Source organism: Felis catus, chromosome A1 (genome assembly GCF_018350175.1).
Source record: "Felis catus isolate Fca126 chromosome A1, F.catus_Fca126_mat1.0, whole genome shotgun sequence".
NCBI classification, from domain to species: Eukaryota; Metazoa; Chordata; class Mammalia; order Carnivora; family Felidae; genus Felis; species Felis catus.
In genome coordinates this window covers 14,111,355-14,133,545 of record NC_058368.1, presented here as the reverse complement: position 1 = coordinate 14,133,545, position 22,191 = coordinate 14,111,355, and the positions used below count along the sequence as shown (strand labels likewise).

At 33.8% G+C, this 22,191-nt stretch overlaps 1 protein-coding gene across 12 annotated transcripts in view; it reads right to left on the bottom strand.

Annotated features, from left to right (window-relative positions):
* The window catches only part of NBEA (neurobeachin), a 684,640-nt gene that overhangs the window by 438,346 nt on the left and 224,103 nt on the right, over window positions 1-22,191 (bottom strand). For 10 of the 12 annotated variants that reach the window (XM_023250717.2, XM_023250724.2, XM_011286341.4 and 7 more), the window contains 3 exons: window positions 18,162-18,269; window positions 12,911-13,079; window positions 11,373-11,468 (listed from right to left, as the gene is read on the bottom strand). In XM_023250717.2, coding sequence (XP_023106485.1) covers window positions 11,373-11,468; window positions 12,911-13,079; window positions 18,162-18,269 — 373 coding nt within the window. The remainder of the gene's footprint in view (window positions 1-11,372; window positions 11,469-12,910; window positions 13,080-18,161; window positions 18,270-22,191) is intronic. The other 2 variants (XM_023250733.2, XM_019825380.3) reach the window with 1 other exon arrangement.

Genomic DNA, 22,191 nt, shown 5'->3' with positions numbered 1-22,191 from the left:
TACTGCCACCTTGAGCACTTGCGATATTACAAAAAAAAAAATGCTGCTGATTATTTCAAAAAATATCTAGGGCTTTTCTCATTGAGCAAGCTCTAATCAGGTTAAATAGTGACAAGCTCATCGGAGCTTTACCAGGGAGCTGCCAGGTAGTATAGTGCTCCAGGATGGGACTTCCTGAAAACTCCCAACATAACTAGCCTCCTTCCAGCGCTACTAGGCTGCTGGTTTTCACAGCTACCACAGTTGTCTGGATGCTGATTTTCAAGGCTATCACAGAGCTGACAAAAACTGGAGGGCAACAGGGCAAGATAAATCACCAAAAAGCTCACTATTCTCATAAAAATTTTGGAGTTTTTCTTCAATTAGCACTCTCTGAATTGGTGCAAGCCTTCGATTACTTTCCAGAGAAGTGGCACAGATGATTTTGACAATTGTTCCCAGTGTTCACTTTGCTTTTTGGAGGAGCAGTTCTTTGGACGTCCTTACTCCACTCTTTCAGAAGTCCTACTTCTAAGTGATGTTTACAATTCCAATTTGCACATTGTAAATAAATTATCAATTATACTCATATACATATATTTTCCTTTTCCTTTCCCTACTTTGTGTCTGTACTTTTAACTCTTTTCTTTTCAAAGGAAAAAAAAAAACACCACTTTCCTATTAAAATACATCATGCATTTCCATAGTGTTACGGAGGCAACCATTGGCACTAATAATAAATGCCAACATATATGCCAAGAACGTCTTCAGCTGCAGAAAAACAGAAACAACCAAATATAGTGTAATTCTGTTAATATCTATCAGATAAGCCACATTTGCAACTTATACATGATTAAGAGTTCAGGCTTTGAAATTAAGTCTGTTTGCTTTTCAGTGAAGACTTATTTACCCCTTATTAGCTTTGTGATATCTGAGGAACCATTTAAGCTTTCTCAGCTTCATTCTTTTATCTGTAAAATTGGCATAATGATAGTACATACATTATAAAGTACACATTATATATTATATTGTTGTGATGACTAAAGAACATAATTTATGAATAGCACCAGGCATGGAATAACCTTACCATAAATTTTTGTACCTTGCTGCTGCCATTATTGATTTTACTGTTAATGATCATTACCATCATCATCACCATATCCCCAAAGAAAATATAGAGCCAAGCCATCTATCAGTTATTCTCTTTATGCATCTTCAACTTCTTTATTTATTTTGAGAGAGACAAAGTGGGGGGGGGGAGGGTAGAGGCAGAGAGAGGAGAGAGAGAATCCCAAGCAGGCTCTCTGTTGACCCCTGTTGGGCTCCATGCAGGGCTCAATCCCACGAACTGTTGAGTTCAATACATAAGGTGAAATCAAGAGTTGGATGCTTAACTGACTGAGCCATCCAGGTGCCCTTCATCTTCAACTTCTGTCCACCTTTCCTAGCTCTGGCCTCTCTATTTGCAGACCAATATCTCTTAACCTAAGAGATCAACTTCTCAACCCATATCCCCTTATATTTCTAGCCCTTAAGCTGCTTTGGTTATTTCTCCCTCCTTTCTGAAGGGAGTATGTCATAATTGAAAGATCATGGTAATGCCATCAAACTGATCAAAGTTCCAATTCTGCCTCTACAACCTACTAGCTTTCCATGTTGTCTTGGAAAAAAATAATTTTGCTTTCAGAATTGCAGGGGTTTCACTTGAAAAACATAGATCTTAAGTAGGCCGTAAGGATTAAGAAACTTGTCAGTCTGTCATCTTTACTCTCCTTCCTTGATTCAGCTTTCCAGAGACTTAGAAGATTTCCACAGACATCTCAAAATTAATACATCTAGATATATTTTTCCTTCCCCAGGTTAGGGAAGTTTTCAGCCATTACTTCTTCAAATAAGATTTCGTTCTCTCTTCTCCTTCTGGAATACCTATAATGTAAATGTTAGTGTGTTTTGATGTCCACTAAGAACCTCAAACTATCTTCACTTTTTTTTTAACTATCTTCACTTTTAATTTTTTTTTAAGTTTTACTTATTTATGAGAGATAGAGACAGCACAAGTGGGGAAGTGGCAGAGAGAGAGAGAGAGAGACAGAATCCAAAGCAGGCTCCAGGCTCTGAGCTGTCAGCACAGAGTACAACACAGGGCTTGAACTCAAAAACCATGAGATTATGACCTGAGCCAAAGTCGCACACTTAACTGACTGAGCCACCCAGGTGCCCTGTTCACTGTTTTTGTTTTGTTTAGTTTTGTTTGTTTTTGTTTTTTAATGTTTTGCTGTTCAGATTCTATTAGTTCTATTACTTTCTCTTTGAGTTGACTTTTCTTTTGCTTCATCTAATCTGTTGAACCAATCTAATTTTTCACTTATTTCTTTCTTCAGCTCTATAACTTCTAATTGGTTTTTCTTCATTTTTCCCATCTCTTTGTTGAAGTTCTTACTGTGTTCACACATTCTTCTTCCCAGTTCAATGAGCATCTTTATAACCATTATTGTTAACTCTTTATCAGGTAAATTAACTTATCTATATTTCATTGTTTCTGAGGTTTAACTTTTTCTTTCATTTGGAACATATTCCTCTTTTTTTTTTCATTTTGCTTGCCTCTCTGTCTTGGTTTCTATGCATTAGATGAAACAACCACCTCTCCCAGGCTTGAAAGAGTGGGCTCCTATAGGAGATATCTTGCCATTCCACTCAAAGAGCCCTGGCTCTCTGTAGTCTCTCAAACCTCAGCACTTGTCCAAGCAGCCTATTATATTTTAATAGCTCCCAGGGGTTGAGATGGGCTTAGACCTGCCAGTATCCCTAACAGGAGGACCCAGATTCAGGTTAATTAGATGACAGACCCTAAGGCAGCAGCTCTTTAAAGTATGCAAATCTGGGGCGCCTGGGTGGCGCAGTCGGTTAAGCGTCCGACTTCAGCCAGGTCACGATCTCGCGGTCCGTGAGTTCGAGCCCCGCGTCGGGCTCTGGGCTGATGGCTCGGAGCCTGGAGCCTGTTTCCGATGCTGTGTCTCCCTCTCTCTCTGCCCCTCCCCCGTTCATGCTCTGTCTCTCTCTGTCCCAAAAATAAATAAGAAAACATTGAAAAAAAATTTTTTAAAAAAATAAAGTATGCAAATCTATATGGTCCTTTGGAACCAACAGTGTAAGCCCCACTGGCCATGAGAGCCAGATTATCTGGCAGCATCCGCTGGGTGGCAATTATAAAAACCAGGGACTGGGACGAGTGCACACGCTTTTTTTCTGAGAGATACTAGCATGCTGAAGCAAGGGAGAGGGAAAGCATCAAGGTGGCATCCACAGCCTACATTCCTTGGGATAAACTCCATAGGCCACTAGATACATACCGAAGGCCAAGCTCCAGGATAAGTAAGCCAAAAGGTCTCAAGAGGTCTCCTTCACAGAAAGACTGGAGGGTGTGCCTCAGTTTGCTGTCTGTGTAGTACCCGGGGTAGCAGCCCGCCAAGAACTGTCTCTCAGACTGGTAGAGTCCTGTGGGACCCAGGAATGAAAGTTCCCTATCCATAAGAGCTGGGTGATCAAGGGGCTTCCCTGGGTGGCACTGCAAAAAACTAGGGCACCAGAGACTGGAAATGATTATAGTCAGCCCCTAGATGCATGTTTAATTAGAAGCCCATTCCTCAGGGCGTAGTCACAATGATTAGCTAATAAGCCTTCTTAGAAAGACAGAGTCCCTGGGTCTGCTGCCTCTAGATGTACCCTGTGGGTGGTAGCTGTTTTAGAACTTTGTCCCCATTGGTTACAACCCTGTTAGACTCACAAGGGTAAGTTGCCAGAGTCAGGCAATATACAGTTGCCCCCTGGCAGCAAATTGTAAAAATTGGGATGCCAGACTGAGGCATAGGCTCCTTCCTGGGTGACACAGATTATTACAGTTCCATAACACCAAGAACACAAGCTCCTCTGGCCTTCAGAATCAGGTGGTCAAGAGGTTTCCCTTGGGAGGCAGCCATAAAAATCAGGGCACCAGACACGTGTAAACTAAACTCTCCAATTAAAAGATGTAGAAGGACTGAATAACAAACAAACAAAATCCAAAAAACAGGACCAATCATATCTGCTGCCTGCTAGAGACTACCTTTAGATGTCAGGACATGCAGAGAATAAAAGTGAAGGGATGGAAAAAGATATTCCATACCAAAAGAAAGGTGAAGTAGCTATACTTTATATAGCTATATATATATACACACACATATATATAGCTATATATATATACACACACATATATATACGTATATATATGTATATATACAAAACATAATAAAGACTGTAATAAGAAACAAAGATGGCAGTTACATGAGGTCAATTCAACAAAAGGATAGACATTTGTAAACATTCATCCAACATAGTAACATCTAAATATAAAAAGCAAATATTAACAGACCTAAAGAAGAAATAGACAGCAAGATAATCACAGAAGGAGATTTTAATACTCACTTACATTAATGGGTAGATTACCCAGACAGAAAATTGATAAGGAAACATCAGCCTTAAACACTACATTAGACCAGATGCCTACCTCAAGAAAGAAGAAAAGTCTCAAATAAACAACCTAACTTTATACCTCAAGCTGTAAAAAAGGTGTAGAAAAAGAAGAATAAACAAAGCCCAAGTTAGCAGAAAAAAAGAAATAATGAAGATTGGAGCAGAAATAAACAAAATGGTGAAAAGACTATACAGAAAATCAATGAAACTAAAAGCTGGTTCTTTGAAAAGTAAAGAAAATTGGCAAACCTTTAGCTAGTCTTATTAAGGAAAAAAGAGAGAGAGTACTCAAATAAATAAAATCACAAATGCTAAAGAGGAGCTGTTACAACTGACATCACAGAAAGACAAAGGATCATAGACTACTACAAATAATATTATGCCAACAAATTAGGCAGCCTGGAGGAAAAGGACAAATTCTTATAATGTACAATCTACCAAGACTAAATTATGAAGAGCTCTATAATCTGAATAGACTACCAACAAACAAAAGTCCAGTACCAGATGGCTTCACCAAGCATTAACGGAAGAATTAGCAACAATCCTTCTCAAACTCTTCCAAAACACAGAGAGGAGGGAGCTCTTCCAAACTCATTTTACTGGGGCCAGCATCACCCTGATACTAAAACCAAACAAGAGAAGAAAATTATAGGTTGATATTCCTACCAAACATAAATACAAAAACCCTCAACAAAACATTAGCAAATAAAATTCAACAATACATTAAAAGGATCATATACCATGATCAAGTGGAATTTATTTCAGGGATACAAGGATGGTTCCACATCTGCAAATCAGTCAATGTGATAAACCACTTTAATAAAAAGAAAGGTGAAAATCACACGATCACCTCAATAGATGCAGGGAAAGCATCTGACAAAATTTAGCATCCATTTGTTATAAAAGCTCTCAACAAAGTGAGTATAGAGGCTTTCACATTATAGAGACCATATATGACAATCCTGTAGCTACCATCATCAATGGTGAAAAGCTAAAAGCTTTCCTCCTAAGATCAGGCATAGGATAAAGATGCCCATTCTCATCACTATTCATCAGAGTATTGGAAGTCCTAGCCTGAATAATTAGGCAAGTAAAAGACATAAAAGGCATCCAAATTGGAAAGGAAGAAGTAAAACTGTCAATATCCACAGATGACATATTGTATATAGAAAATCCTAAAGGCTCCATCAAAAAATTCATAGAATAGGGGCGCCTGGGTGGCTCAGTTGGTTACGCGCCCGACTTCGGCTCAGGTCATGGTCTCAACGGTTCGTGGGTTCGGGCACCACGCCGGGCTCTGTGCTGACAGCACGGATCCTGGAGCTTGCTTCAGATTCTGTGTCTCCCTCTTTCTCTGCCTCTCCCCCACTCATGCTCTGTCTCTGTCTCAAAAATAAATATAAACATCAAAAAAAAGTAAAAAAAAAAAAAAAGTAAACTGAAAGAAAGGTTAAATTAGAGGATGAAAGAAAAGAAAGAGGAGAGGGAGGCTTTTGTTGGTACCTTTACTAATGCTGAAAACAGACATTTATTTCAGAGTTGATGTTTTTAAGAAATATTTGCTAGGAATACAGGGCATGATTTTTACCTGTAAATAAATGAAAGATATATTATGCAACATCAGTATACAATAAATATTCTATGAATATTATAATGAAAGTGCATTAGATTACTTATAAAATAAATTATAATGCATCCACATAATGGATTACAATGTATACATTAACAATGACTCCAAAATCAAGAGAAAATAACAAATTTATAACACTGAAACCCTTTGTTGTTTGATATGAATGTTAACAACTTATTTAATAAATATTAACTTTATTTCCAAACATACGATAAATAAAAACTAAGTCATAAAATATTTGTATATAAATTATTGGCATATCCTTACTTGTTTCCATAATAATTCTAAAAGTAAAATTACCAGCTTAAGGGTTATAAACATTTTTGTGCTGTGTAAAGTGCACGTATTTGTATTTTAACCCTTCAGAATTTTGCCAAATTTGCAAATTATGCCAAATTTGAAAATTTTTGTTAATATTTTTGTTAATATATTTTTATTTGAATATTAGATTTAAATTGTTCTTATCTGTAGTGTAATTTAATTTTCTTTTGTTAACTGTTTGATGTTTTCTATATGTTTCCCTTAGTGTGATACATTCTTTTAGTTCATCTATAAAAGCTTTTTAATCATTAAAGTTATTAACTTTTATCATATAAAATTCTCCTGTTTGTATTTGATTTAAATTTTGTCAACATTTTCGACATGCAGATATACAAAACTTTTATTTAGTCATATCTTTTACTTTGAACTTCAGTTTCTGATGTTATAATTTAAGACACGTTTTTTACACAAATATTAACTTTAATTTTCTTTAATTATTTTCAGTTTCATTTTTACCTTTAAATTTAGTGCATGTGAAGTTTATTTGGCATAATAAATGAGATAAGGATATAAATTAATTTTTTTCAAATAGTTGCCAATTTGGTAATCTCAACACCATTTGCCAAATGATATTTCTTTTTCTATTTGATTAGAAAAGTTGTATTTATAATATATAATACTATATGCAATATATTTATACCATAAGAAACATTCATACAAATTCCAGCGTATTTAAGATCATTCATGCCATATGCCTGTTCTTTTACCACTACTATATTATCTTAACTATTTTGTTTCTGGTGTTAATTCTTTCCCTAATAATGAACTGTTAGAGGAAAACTAATATATTTATTTATAAGTTCACCTAAATATTAAATTTATTCTTATTAATCCAATAGTGAAATGAGTAATAGAAAGCTTCTTAATCTTCTAGGCCAAGTTATCAATAAAAGTTTTTTGCCTCTGTTTTTAACATGCTTAATAATGATATACATTTTATGGCTATCATCAATATCAAAATTTTAAAAAACTGTTTAGCTTTCTCACTGGCTTACTCATCTACTAAACAAAAACTTACTCTATATTTACTTCCAAGTGCCATGCTATGTGTCAGGGACTACTCTCTTGAAGTACACATTCCAATAAACAACTAAACAAAGAAATAAATTGTGTAAGTGCAAAAAGGGAAATAAAGAGGATGTGGTGGTAGAGAACAGGTTGGTCACGGGGAGAAACTATTCAGGTACAGCAGTCAGGTACGGCATCAATGAGGGGGGCATGTTTAGGGAGACACCTGACGGATGAACACGCACCAAGGATGCAAAAAATAGGGAAAAGACAGAGCCAAACACCAGAACCAAAATACAGAGATACAAAAATACAAAAAGTCAGGAAAATGGTTATAATTAAGGACTGAAAAGATAGTTTGATTACAGTAGTATAGGGAGAAAATGGAAGAATAACATGAGATAAACTTGGAAAGATAATCAGCAGTCATAGTGCTATCCAAAGCCCGTATTTTTACCCTAAATGCCACCAGAAAATTTTAAGTGAAAAAGAAAAAGAAAAAGAAAGCAAGAAACAGTATCATTTACATTTTAAAACAAATTGCAGCAAAATTGTAAAAATAGAATAAAGATCAGTAAGAGATGAAGAAACTACTTTAGAGACAATTGTAGAATCCAGGTAAATTAGAACTAAAGCAGTGGTCCACTACAAGTTAAAACATTTTAACTTTGTCTCTTAAATTATAGGATGCCTTTAAAATTTTTAGAAAGAAAAACTGCTTTATTATACTTCCTATATATTAGAAAATATTTATTATAGGAATGTATATTAAATATAAATTACATTTCTTTACTTTATTATATACATTAGTGTTATTTTTTTATTGTCATCAGTAATAGACCAAATGACTACAGAAGTCCAATGAAGAAACCATGGCAATGCTCCAAAAAGGGGTAAGACTTTGAACTAAGGGAATATCAAAGATTGAAAAAAAAGAGAGAGGGGGGCCAGAAAGAGCTAGTTCAGAATATTTTGAAAGGCTCAATAATGAGCTGAAAGAAGAAAGTGAAGCGTGTTGGAGTTGAAGAGTAGTCCAGATCAGTACTTCTCAAACTATCTGTGAAAATTTACCTTTTTTTAAAAACCATCATTGACATTTGAAAATGAATTAAAAATAATTTTAAAAATTAAGTACACAAAATAAAAGCTCAAATGTTTTTATTATTTGACTCCATAGACAAAATATGAACTTCAATTTAATCAGAACAAAGATAACATTGGGAAAAAGAAAATAATAAACTGTCCATGTTGTTCACTGAAAGTGTATGTATAGGTGATTGATACAAATACTTGTGACTTTTTTCCATCACACATCATAAACAAATGAAAAAGTTTTAAGTAAAAGAGTGATTCCCCTAAAGAGATGCCTATATAAATATGTTTTATATAAGTACTGGGAATATAAATATTTGAAGTTGATAATGTGACACTGACCTTTTGCTTGTTAATTTATCTAATCCAAGCTGAACTGGCAATAATGGGAATTATTCATAGGAATAACACACAGCTACCCTGTTTTTGTTTTATTTTAATATCACACAGAGTACAGAAAGTAGTGTCACAAAGGTATATTCATGGAATGAAAAGTCAGAGAGCTCAGGATACTCATCTTAAACTTTCATCCAAAATGAAACTAGAAATGCTATTTTTTCAAAATATACTCTCAATTCTCATCAATGCCCACCCAATTCCAGTAACTTATCTTGTGTTATAATCAGTAATAAATTATATTTCAATAAAAGAAATGGATCCCAGTTCCATGAGTCTCTTAGGTACAAATCTTTTTCTGGTGGAAAATTAAACACAAAATATTCTATCATATACATAATGTGTTAGGAGGTAGATTTTCAAGGATGAGCAAAATCAAGATCATCCTTGAAGATTAAGATACTTTCATTGATAATCATAATTATTAAATAATTAAAAATGTCATAAAACTGTATACTTCCAAGATTCTAACTTTTTGCCCTTTGATCTTTTCTCTGCTTAAAAAACATATTGCAATCATCCCCCATTTTGTAAATACTGAACTCCTTAAAAATGTTTTACAGGTCTGACAATGCAGCCAGTCCTACTAGTCTTTTAAGAGTGGACTCAGGCTGTTTTCTTATCCTGTAAAAACACCAAGAGTTGAATTTGTAGTTCCAACATCATCAATAGAACTTTTCCTTTTAATATGTATTGTACCACAGCATTCAATAACAGTTACTTATGATCAGCTTCCATATTATCACATAGTGAAGAAAATAGCACATTTATCCCATCAGTCTTAAAATTATTCAAAATTTTATTATGCTGCTAAGAACACTGTGCCATTCAACTAATATTGTTTTCACAAGAAAGTATCCTTGATAAAGAAAACTGTGCATTGATATTCTGAGGTAGGCTCTTAATGTGGATAACTATTCCAGAATAGCCTCCAGTCACTACATCTAAACCTTTGTAAATACATTTCTATACAAAACGAACTCCAGACTTTTAATCTAATCTAACTTAATCTAATTCTTCTTAGTTCATAGCTAGATGTTTGTAAGCAATAAAGATGAAAAGAAAGAATTTTTCCTTTATTTCATCATGATGTTCAAAGGTTGCACATTTATAAAAATAATTCTGTGCATTCATCATGTAACAAAAAATTCTTCACTGCTCTATTTGTTCTACAAGTTGGTCTTCCATATTATTAGACAATGTATAGTATATATTGAACTATGGTATCATCTGGAGCTCGAGGTCCTCTTTAAACTCACTCAAGTTATTGGCAGAATTCAGTTCTTTGTTGCTGTAGGCTCAAGTCCCCCACTTACTGGCTGACTGTCAGCCAGGTAGTGCTCCTAAGGTCCTACAAAGTGATCTCAGGTCTTTGAACTGTAGTCACCCTCATCTCAGCAATAAAGGACTTCCCTCAAGTCAAATCACTCTTAAACTGAGTCGTTCTGACTTCCTTTTCTGTCTTTATGGGGCTCATGTCATTAGGTCAGGGCTACATGGATAATCACTGTCTGTTAAAAACAATTGTGCTATGTAATACAACATGGTCACAGGAACAAAATGCATCATATTCACCGTCCCAGGAATTATGCATGGAATTACGCATGGGAAAATCTTGCGTGGGGCAGGGAGCCGAATTTGGCTTACCACAGTTCTTGGTTCTGCAGAGAGTAATCCCATGTTAATGTTACCCAGAGACATCACATCAGCTATTTTATTTTTTACCTTTAAAACTTCCAACTTCTTCTTTAAAAAAAATCTTCTATTTTTTCTCATGACATTCACTATTCCTTTTAGACTGACAAACATCTTGAACATACTTATAATACCTGTTTGAATGTTTTTATCTGCTTATTCTGCCATCTCTGCCCTTTCTGAATCTGTTTCTATGGAATGATTTTTTTCTCTTGCTTATGTATTATATTTTCCTGCTTCTTTACATGTTTAAAATTTTTTATGGAATGCTTAACACTGAATTTTATGTTGTTTGTTGAAGAATTATTTTGTATTTCTTCAAAGAAAAGTGGAACTTTGTTCTGATAGAAAGCTAAGTAACTTCTAAATCAATTTGATGCTTTCAAGTCTTGTTTTTCAGCTTTTTTTTTGAGACTAGAGTAGCCTTCATTTTAGGGCTAATTAGTCCCACTACTAAGGTATAACTTTCTGCATACTCCAGACAATGGCACCACCGTGAATATTATTATATATATAGTTAAGTATCCTTAATTTGCAGATGATATTTTAAAGAAATGTGATGAAATACAAACACACAAATTATATTTTGCTCCCAATAGCCAAATATAAACACAACATATCATATCTCCATGAAACCTGAGGTGTATACTTATTTGTAAACAATTACATTATGGATATTTATTGTATAACAATTAATGAAACACGAATACCCAAACAGGTCAGGAGATGAGGTCAGTATTACCTTTGTAAAATGAGTGGGCAAAGCTCTGCTCAGGAATTAACTTGGCAAGGAATCCATGGTTCAAACTTGGATGAGGGATAGATGGTATGACCACAACTGTAGAGAAAATCATGGAATCAAATTTGAGCCAGCATGTAACAACCTGCAACATGGTCCACTGGAGATCCATGACAACTCTGAATTACTGCAACATGCAAACAGTACTAGAAATAAAGACTGCATCTCTGGGGGAAGGAAAGAGGTTACATATTAAGAGAAAGGAGAAATCATACACTTGTTAAGTAGAGCAATCTTGGCAACGCACAGAAAGACACACACACACAAAAAATCAGAACTGGAAGACTGACTAAAATATTGCTTGTTTTATACATATAAAGCTGACATGGATGCATTAAAAATGAAGAAAAAATTGGTTAACATAATGTCTTAGTGTTTTAAATGGTCAAAAGACATAAAATGGAATGGTAGGATAATGTTTAATTTGAAGAATAAAGTTAAAAGTATATTGCAATGAAATAGTGTCATGTTTATGTATTCAAAGTAAATTTAGCATGCAAAAATAAAGTATAATAGCTAAAACATAATCCATATTTCCACAATGTCAAGGTAAAAGGAGATATGATATGCTCATGGAAAACAAGATGCAGAGATTTGACCACTAATTTCTACTCACTTTGTAAAATACCCACTTTCTTTATATATCATACGCATTTATTTAGGAAAGACAATCTCAACTACAAATTAATCCAGTGGTACATGAAATAACCACTAGGTTACTAAGGATACACTGCAAACAACCAAGAAACAACCTTGATATAAACACAGGGCAGGAAATGCAACTGACAGAAGGCACCCCATGATATTAAAATGTTAGTTTATCATTTTTAAGCAGAGTAGGCAAAGCTGATAATGCAAGAACTCCCACACCATAAGCATCTGTGCCAAATAATAAAGACAATATGACCCAAGATGGTTCCTTATTGTCTGTAAGTCTTTGATTTTAGTTGACTAAGCTAAAGTATAGAATATATGGTATAAAGTTTAGAATATATGTTTGCTTACTATGAATTTCTGATAAAAATTTATATCCTTAAGTAACTATACACAGCAAAAGAAAGAGAGAATGAGAGAGAGAGAGAGAGAAAGAAGCTATCTTTAAATTTGGCTCTAAAGATTTAAATTTTGGCTTATTCAAGGTCTTTACTCCATAAGGATCTCCTACTTTCATGTTCATAATAGTTAAAAAGTAATACATTAAAAATATATCAGTTATATGCATATCAAGTAGTAAATGGTTTGTATTAATAGGTGGAAAACACTAAAACCAAACTGCACTGGCAAAATGAGAATCAGTTAATATCATGGAAATCCACACACTTTTGCAGAATTAAGGAAAATGAAATTGGCATTTATATACCACCTACTTATAAATGTGTGATGGGATTTTATAAGTAGGACTAGTTTATATCTGGAAGTAAAAATGAAACAAAAAGAGAAAAATGATGATAAAAATTCAAATAATTAAAAAAAAATAGTACCTGTACTTGTTGGCGAATTTATTTCTTGTCTGATGTTTCTACCTGGTTGGCTTCCAGTTCTTGTAGTCTCTCGCTGGGGTTCTAATATGTCACGGTACTTGGAAACCATCAGAACCGAAATGAAGTAAACAACAGCTAGAGCTAAGAACTGTGCCTGCTTGCTATCATCCTGTGTGAAAGGAAAAGGCAGTTCTGACATTCAATTTTTTAAAAATTATTAGAGTGTAAGAAACTACTCCTATTTCGTTTTCTCTATGGAGGCAAAATATGACATTTAATTTTTATTAAAACTTCTAAACATATATTATTATGTAATTAGTATCATTTAAGTATAAATACAAAACTCCAGGAATATATCATCTGAGTTATAGGTTGAAATTTAATTTTAAAAAATAAGAATTTTAAAATTTTGCTGAATATGCCACAAAACTTTACTATCCATTACTTCTATAACAGAGTATGTACATTTATAAAATATACAGAAAGTATAAAGTTAGAATAATATCTGGATAAAAATCAACAGTTCCAAATGTTATAACTTTAAAAAAATGAATAGAATAAATTATAATTGAGATGCTTGTACAATCCTACCTTAGGAGAGTATATGAGTACAAAACAGGGGAAATATAAACAATGGAGGAACAGAAAATGTGGACTTATACCAGCTCCATATGAGTTAGAAGTATGATATGGCAGCTTAAGAAAAGCTAATGCAACCTTTGCATAAATAAACTTAAAAAAAGGGACAATCCCACTATTTTGCACTAGAAAAAAAAATGACTTCTAAAAAACTGCCAATATTTGAGGCTCTGAACTTCAAAAACTCAATGACAAAATGGGAGTTTTTAAAGAGGACTGCAACAAATTGGTAAAAGATCAGAAAACAATGGGTCAAGTTAAGATACATAGACAATAGATTTAAAAAAGCAGACTGCAGTCTAGTAGAGAAGATAACTCTACAAGTTGCTTTGTGAAATATAAAGAGCTACACAGACCCTTGAAGGCCTAGGTAAATATCTCATAGGGCAAAAATTATAACCTCTAATACCACTTTCAAATTAGACTATATCTAAGGAATCAAATGTAAATGGTTATAAAGCCTTTTTTCTAAGCTAGAAAACTAACACTACAAACCAAAACTGCCAGTGATTACTGTGGCCCACAGACAGCAGGTAAGAAATAGTATGATACAAATAAGGAAAGCAAACATGCATTAAAGTCTAGCAACTCCATTAAAGGCACTTAATATTTATTAATCCATTTAAGCACCAATGCCAACAAGATTCAGAATTTATAGGCATTTGTCAGAAAAGAAAGCAAACAAGATATATTTACTAATAATACTATGAAATGGAATTAGCACCGCTAACAGAGAAAACAACCCAAACAGATTAAATTTGTTCTGAAATATTATGAATTTAGTATTTCATATTCTGTGAGTGACAACTTTTCTAGAGATATAATTTCTTATAAAGTGTGTGAAATACATACCCTGTGATTATAATCCTGATGGAATAAACACATAGGGAATGGGCAAAACCAAATACTTAAACAGTATTGTAAAGGAAACTGAAGTGCAATCAGATCAGTGAGGATACTGACCAGGAATGAATTCAAACACAGCTCAAGCTGTGATGAACTATAATATTCTAGGATACATTTCCACCACTTGGAAACTCAGTACCAGGCAATTAAAAGGCATGTGTGGAATGAATGCATGTCAACTACAAAGTTGGGGAGTTGCAAACAACAGATACTGTGAAGTGTTGTCTTAGCCAAGTGAAAATCTCCCATATGTATGGCATGAAAAGTTGCCTTTTCTTTTCAAATCCAGATCTGCAAACCAATTGTGCTGCTTATTCCCAGTTCTGTCTTTAAAAACCAAGCACAACAGACATAGAGGCTAAACATCTGGAGAGTAACTCAATTTTTATACAAATCAATTGCCTTTCCTACATATGTTATTATTATGAAGACATAAACTCTTATGTTTCTCCCATCTGCTTAAGAAATCGGTCTCTCCACTATTCAATCCTGAATTAGTAACATAATTAACTCTGAAATCCTTTAAAAATTTTAATGCTTCAACCAGGATGCTAAAACTATCTAATTCAACTTTAAAGGATTAAAATTACTTCAATTTATATAATTTGTATATAAGTGACCTAGTATAATCTAGGCTTGGGGGAGAGAGAGAGAGAGAGAGAGAGAGAGAGAGAGAGAGAGAGAGAAGCGTAATGAATTTTCTTTCAAATATTAGCTTATTGGCAAACACTGAAAACAAAATTGATTTTTAAAGTCTAATTATTTTCTTACCACATAGCAAATTTTGCCACATGGCACTTTTACCTAGATTTGAACAGTTTATGTGAGTTTAAGTCAGCAATGTCTTCATCATGGAAAACAGACAAGAGAAAGATAAATTCACATCTATTACATATTACATGCATATATATAATCTATGTACTTTTCCTTAAAAACCTAATTTTTGGCCTCATTTGTTTTTGAAATTAAGGCAACTAAAAATGACTATTGATTCACAAAAATGTCAAAAGTCAAGTAGAATTCTTGGCATTATATCTACAATTGAGCCTAAAATATATCAATTGTCAAACACTTCCAATAAGTGACAGGGATTAAGGAGGGCACTTGTGATGAGTACCAGGTGATGTATTAAAGTGTTGAATTACTATACTGTCCACCAGAAACTAGTATTACACTGTACGTTAACTAACTGGAATTTAAATAAAAACTTAATAAATAGATAAATAAATAGATAAGTAAATAAATAGACAAATAAATAAAAATATGGTGATGAAACAGAGAATGTTTTGGAGAGCTCTACCTTAGGGTTCTGACTACCTCATACTACCTGTGTGATCTTAATGCTTCTGAGTCTTAACTTTCTTTTAGCCCTTAAATCAAAGTTTAGGATTTATATTAAGTGTCTGAAACACATTATAAACTTAACAAACACAAGTTATATTACCTTGATGATGTTTGGAAGGTACATCTGGAAACGCTTAATTCCCGTCCTTCAGGAAGAAAAAGCTAGGCACCACTGCTGGGTTATCTAACATATTTAACATCTAGCAGTTTTAGAGAAAATTATCACAATCTACCACAATAACCTAATGCAGAACTTACTAACAATTTAAACACCATGTCGCACTTAACATAAACCCCTTGTATGTTAGGTCTGAGTGTGCCTCTGAGAGATGAGAATTTGCTCCATTTTAATCATTCTCCATGAGAAAAACACTCTTACATAGCATATTTTTTTCAGGATAATTCTCATGTCTAAGTGACTAACCTGTTAGTGATTTTTTTCCAAGTCTGGATTAGAGTCCAAATTATTGGGAGACTCGTACATCATGGTTTTTATGCTATCATTCATTTTAACTCCATTAAAAAATATTTTATTGTTTATTAATTACAAAGAAATATAGTTTTATTCTAGAACTTTTGAAAACACAGAAAAAGTATAAAAGAATAAAGTATAAAATAAGAACTGGAGATAATCATTAGCAGCACTTGGTATGTTTTTTCTAGTCTTTTATTTTTTAAAGGTGCACAAGTACATGTACATACACTCAACATAAAAATGCAGTATTTATGTAATATGAGTACTTTTGTATACTGCTGCTTTCCCTTAAAATGTATCATGGCCATTTTTCTATGTATTAAATTTTCCTCAAAAATATGATTTCAATGGTTGCATAGCCTCCCAATGAATGAAAATACTATGACCTATTAAGCTGAAACTCTATTGTTAGATATTTGTATTGTTGCCAATTTTCCTGTAGGCATCTTTGATGAGCACATGAAGTCAGATAACTTCTCGGTAGAACCAATGGGTCACAGGGCATCAATATTTGTAAGAGTTTTAACTCCTGATGATGGAAGAGAACTATTCAGAACGTTTATCCAATCTAAATGTCTACCAGTGATACATGACACAGCATGTTTCAATGTACCCTTGCAATGATAGATATTATTATTACTTAAATGTTTTTATTTGCCTGGGTGACTCAATCAGTTAAGTGTCTGACTCTTGATTCTGGCTCAGGTTATGATCTCACAGTTCATGTGTTCGAGTCCCACACTGGGCTCTGAGCTTGGGATTCTCTGTCTCCCTCTCTCTCCACCCCTCCCCTGTTCTCTCTCTCTCTCTCTCTCTCTCTCTCTCTCAATACATAACAAAAATTTAAAATTATTTAAAATTTGTCTAATAGAAAAAATATCTCACTGTTATTTTAATTTGCATTCTTTTGACTATTGGTGATACTGACTTCATCATATCATTTGTTACCTTTGTTACCTTATCTTTCTTATTTTATGTCCACTCTCTAATTTTCTGTTGGTATGCTTATAATTTCTCTAGTGATTTATAAGAACTGATATACATTAAAGAGAGTGACAGTTTTTCTGTTGTGTATTCCTACCATGTAGTATTATGCTGTGTGACTTAAATATGTTCTAACTAGTACTCATCCAATTTATTAAGTATAAGTTTAAGATATAAACTTTTTTATGTGTCTCATAAATCATCAATTAAAATAAAAATAGAATACAAAGTGCTGGAACATAATAACTATAGTAAGAAGTACTGTCAATACTGAGTCTGCTGCGAAATACTATATATGTTTCTACGTGATTTGTGAAAAGGCCAATCTTATTTTTACTTGAGTAAGAGATCATATAATTGGGATGTTCCAAGAAACTATCTCCATGGGCTATCTTTTCCTTAAGCTTTATAAAGCTACTTTTGTAACTCAAATACTCAAAAAATTCTACATTTTTAAAATGAAGATCTTCTTTTAAAAATTACTGCCCCTCAAAAAAGTAATTGCCATGAACACCTTAATAAATTAATCTTTTTTTATCCATAGGACAAGGAACATTGAGAACAACAAAATAGCCAGTACCTAGAGATGGAGCAAGGAATACTAAAAGAGAAAGCTGGTGATTCAACATAAAATTAATCATAATTTTTCAAGGTTATCCCTAGGGTCTTGGTATATACACAATCTAAATCAAAATTTCACATCATCTAAAAAAATGATGTATCCATAAGCTTTCAGAGAAAGCAAAGGCTCAATCACTTTACAATCAGAAGTATATTCTAAACCTACAATTCCTGACATTAGGACTTCTGGTTGTAATTGCAGCTTTCTTATAAAATTGAAATGATTTTACACAAATAACATTAGAAGATTTTTTCCTGGGAAATTAAGCAGGTATAACTTACCACATCCCGAAAGACGACGGCGCGAAGGCGATTAATATCAACATCCTGAAGAAGTCTATCAGGATCCTTAATAGGAGAAAGGTTACCAGGAACACTTTCTAATGGAGTCTTAAAAAAGAAAGAGAATTGTTAAAAAGAAAATAGCATAATACAGAAACTCACATAGGAGTGCAATTTCTAGTATTGCACTAGCCACATTCTTTATCACGTTCTTTACACATCACTGAGTGTATTTATCGACAACAGCACTCTATTACAAGACACTTTTTCTCTTCTCTTCTCTGCCCTTGTCACAGTTTCACTTACTAGTAATGTTCTTGTTCTTCATCACCATTGCTACCACTATACACTTAGAAGAACAGTAAGATTGAAACTCTACTGTGTGACCTTGGGCTTGTTACTAACATTTTCTGAGCCTCACTTTCTCAATCTCTAGTTAATATATCTTTTTGAGTCACTGGGTTCATTTATCCATCATTCTTTTATAATACATGAGATTACTCTATTACATTGCATGAGCTTTTATATGTATAAACATTTTACAATCTACGAAAACCCACAGTCTTGATATTAAAGCTGAAAGACATTAAAGATCATAAGCACCTTGGAGCTGCAGTGTATTACGCTAAGTGAAATCAGTCAGTCAGGGAAAGACAAATACCCTGTGACATCACTCATATGTGGAATTTGAGAAACAAAACAGATGAACATAGGGGAAGGGGGAAAAAAAGAGAGGGGAACAAACCATAAGAGACTCTTAATGATAGAGAACAAACTGAAGGTTCCTGAGGGGAGGTGAGCCGGGATGAGCTAAAATGGGTGATGGGGATTAAGAAGGGCACTTAATGTGATCAGCACGGGATGTCATATGTAAGTGATGAATCGCTACATTCTACTCTTGAAACCAATATTACACTATATTTAACTCAATAGAATTTAAATAAAAACTTTAAAAAAATTATAACCACCAAGAATCCTTTTCACAGCTGAAGATACAAAAACCGACAATTTTTATGTAATGTATCACATAGCAAACTAGTGAGAGGGCCAGATTTCCTGAAATTCAATCTAGTACTTTTACACTCATTTGTATGTTAAGAAAAGTATGAATTAACTTAGATCATATACATAGAGTACTAAATACGATTCCTGCAAATAGAATAATTTGTTGTTACTTTAATTAAAAGTGAATACGCTTCCTTCTAATCCTCTATATACTTCAATATGATATTTTATTCCTAAATTAAGATGTTTGATTCCTCTGCAGCACAGGATAGTGAAAAGAACATGGGATAGTTATTTGGTTTCCATTATAATTCTAAAACTTATCAGCCATATGACCTTAGGTAAGATACTTAACCTCTCGGAGCCTCAGCTATATCATCTAAATAATAAGCTAGTAACACTTATCACAAAAATGGTTAAAACAATAACACATTGTTCACAGCAGAGATGAAAAGTACATAATTTATAGCATAAGTGAAAAAATTATAAATATGTCAACTTAAATGTATCATTTTCCATTTTATAAAGTATTTCTACATCCATAATCAAATTTGGTCGTTATAAAGACTCCTTTATAGGGGCGCCTGGGTGGCGCAGTCGGTTAAGCGTCAGACTTCAGCCAGGTCACGATCTCGCAGTCCTGAGTTCGAGCCCGGCGTCAGGCTCTGGGCTGATGGCTCGGAGCCTGGAGCCTGTTTCCGATTCTGTGTCTCCCTCTCTCTCAGCCCCTCCCCCGTTCATGCTCTGTCTCTCTCTGTCCCAAAAATAAATAAAAAACATTGAAAAAAAATTAAAAAAAAAAGACTCCTTTATGGACAAAACTTGTATTATTGCTCCTTTTTGCAAAGTATAGAAAATGAGGCCCAAGGAAGATGTTGGACTCACCCAAGTCTACACAGATTAGTATTTCATCAAAATTGTCTATGGTTTACTTACTAAAGTGTCACATAAAAAAAATAAATAAATAAAAACCCTCATTAGCCAGGTCCATTGATTCTCACAAGAAAATGTGTTTTCTTACCAAGTCCATTTCCCCTAGTATTTCTTTATCCATCACTTATGAACCAGTTTTCATTGCTAAGGGTCTTTACATTAGTTGAGACTAGCTCAACTAAATTACTACGAAATTCCTTTGCATTGGACTTTTCTTTCCATATTCTACAATCACAGTAATATTTGATTTGACAGTCTTGAAAAGCTCCATATTATCTAGTGAATTAAGATCCTTTAAGATCAAAGCTCTCAAAAATACTAATTTATTTATTCATTTCACGAGTGTATAGAGTGGTTAACTGCTAGAGAGAGGAAGGGGATTAGTATTAATTGAAAGTTCACTGTGTCAGGAATTACTAAACACTTTAATACATTATTGCTTTTCATTTAGCTCATATAAACACTTTGTAAATTAAGATTTGTACCAATTTTTTGGAACTAGAGGGTATTATGCTAAGTGAAAATTAGTCAGAGAAGGACAAATATCATATGACTTCACTCATATGTGGAATTAACATACAAAACAGATGAACACAGGGGAAGGGAAGCAAAAATAATACAAAAAGCAGGAAGGGGACAAAACATAAGTGACTCTTAAATACAGAGAACAAACTGAGGGTTGCTGGAGGGGTTGCGGGTGGGGGTTGGCTAAGTGGGCAAGGGACATTAAGGAAGATGCTTGTTGGGATGAGCACTGGGTGTTATACATAAGGAATGAATCATCGGATTCTACTGAAATCATTATTGTACTACATGCTAACTAACTTGGATGTAAACTAAAAATTAAAATTAAAATTAGAAAGTTAAAATTTGTATCCATTTTAAAGACTGGAAAACTCAGGCCCAGGAGACTAGGAAGTTCATCTTATGTCACAACACTTGTTATGGGGTAGAGCTAGAATACAAACTCAGACCTGTCTGATTCTAGAATTAGTACTCTTTTGACAAAGTATTGCCAATGTTATACATACCTGCTCTGGAATTACAAAGATGTACGAGACTGCCCTCAACTAACAGTCTACTATGCCTACACAAATAACATGAGACATTCTTGCTGATGTGTTAATATTTAATTTTCTAAGTAACGGCGACTGCTTTGGAGACTTGATATACAATATGGTCTAATCATTTTAGGAATGTTTTCTGACAGAAGTGAAAAAGAGGCTGCAATACAGATATGCTAAATATGTGGTTGTTCTGCTTAAAAAATACAGAAATTTGAAGGCACAGAACTATTTAAATGAATTAAACTACTTCATGTCTTCACTTACTGCACAGAAAAATTAGCTTGTCAATGTTAAATATCTCATTACAAGCGTAGGATGCAATAATTGACATACAGGGCTTTATGAAAATATCAAACAGAGGAAACTACCCTAGGCAGGGGTGGCAGTAAGTGTATATGAAAACATTTTCCTCAAAGGGTAGCACTTAAGCTGAAGCTAGAGGTGAATGGACTTTAGCTAGATTTGAAAAATCTGACCCTTCAAGTAAAGGGAACCTATGAAAAAGTCTAAGGGGAAAAAAAATCCTCTGATGAAATAAATGAAGTCTATCACATGACTAAAACGGTAAAAGCAAGGGGGTAAGGGAGTACAAGCTGCAGCTGGAGACGTAAGCATGAGTCAGACATGCAGGACCTTAAAGGTCACGTTGATAAAACTCTGGATGTGATACAAAGGGTCAGTGAAACATATTGATAAAGAGCTAATTCAGAATGGGGATTACTGGTATACTCCAAAATACACTATTCGTTCATTTCCTGGGTATTCAACATATATATTTCATATTATGAGAATATCTATCACCAAAAACATATCCATTTAAAAGACATGTTATTCAAATATTCAGCTCTGTGAAAATACCTTTAACTATGAAAAACAGTGATAACTAAGAACTTTCAGAGCTATGTGTACTGACACCCTAATAAATATCCTATGAAGTAGAAATGATTAGTATCTTCATTTAAGCAAGAAGTGTTAAGTCTCAGAGAGGTTAAATAATCTTGGTAACACAATTGTGAAGAAGAAAA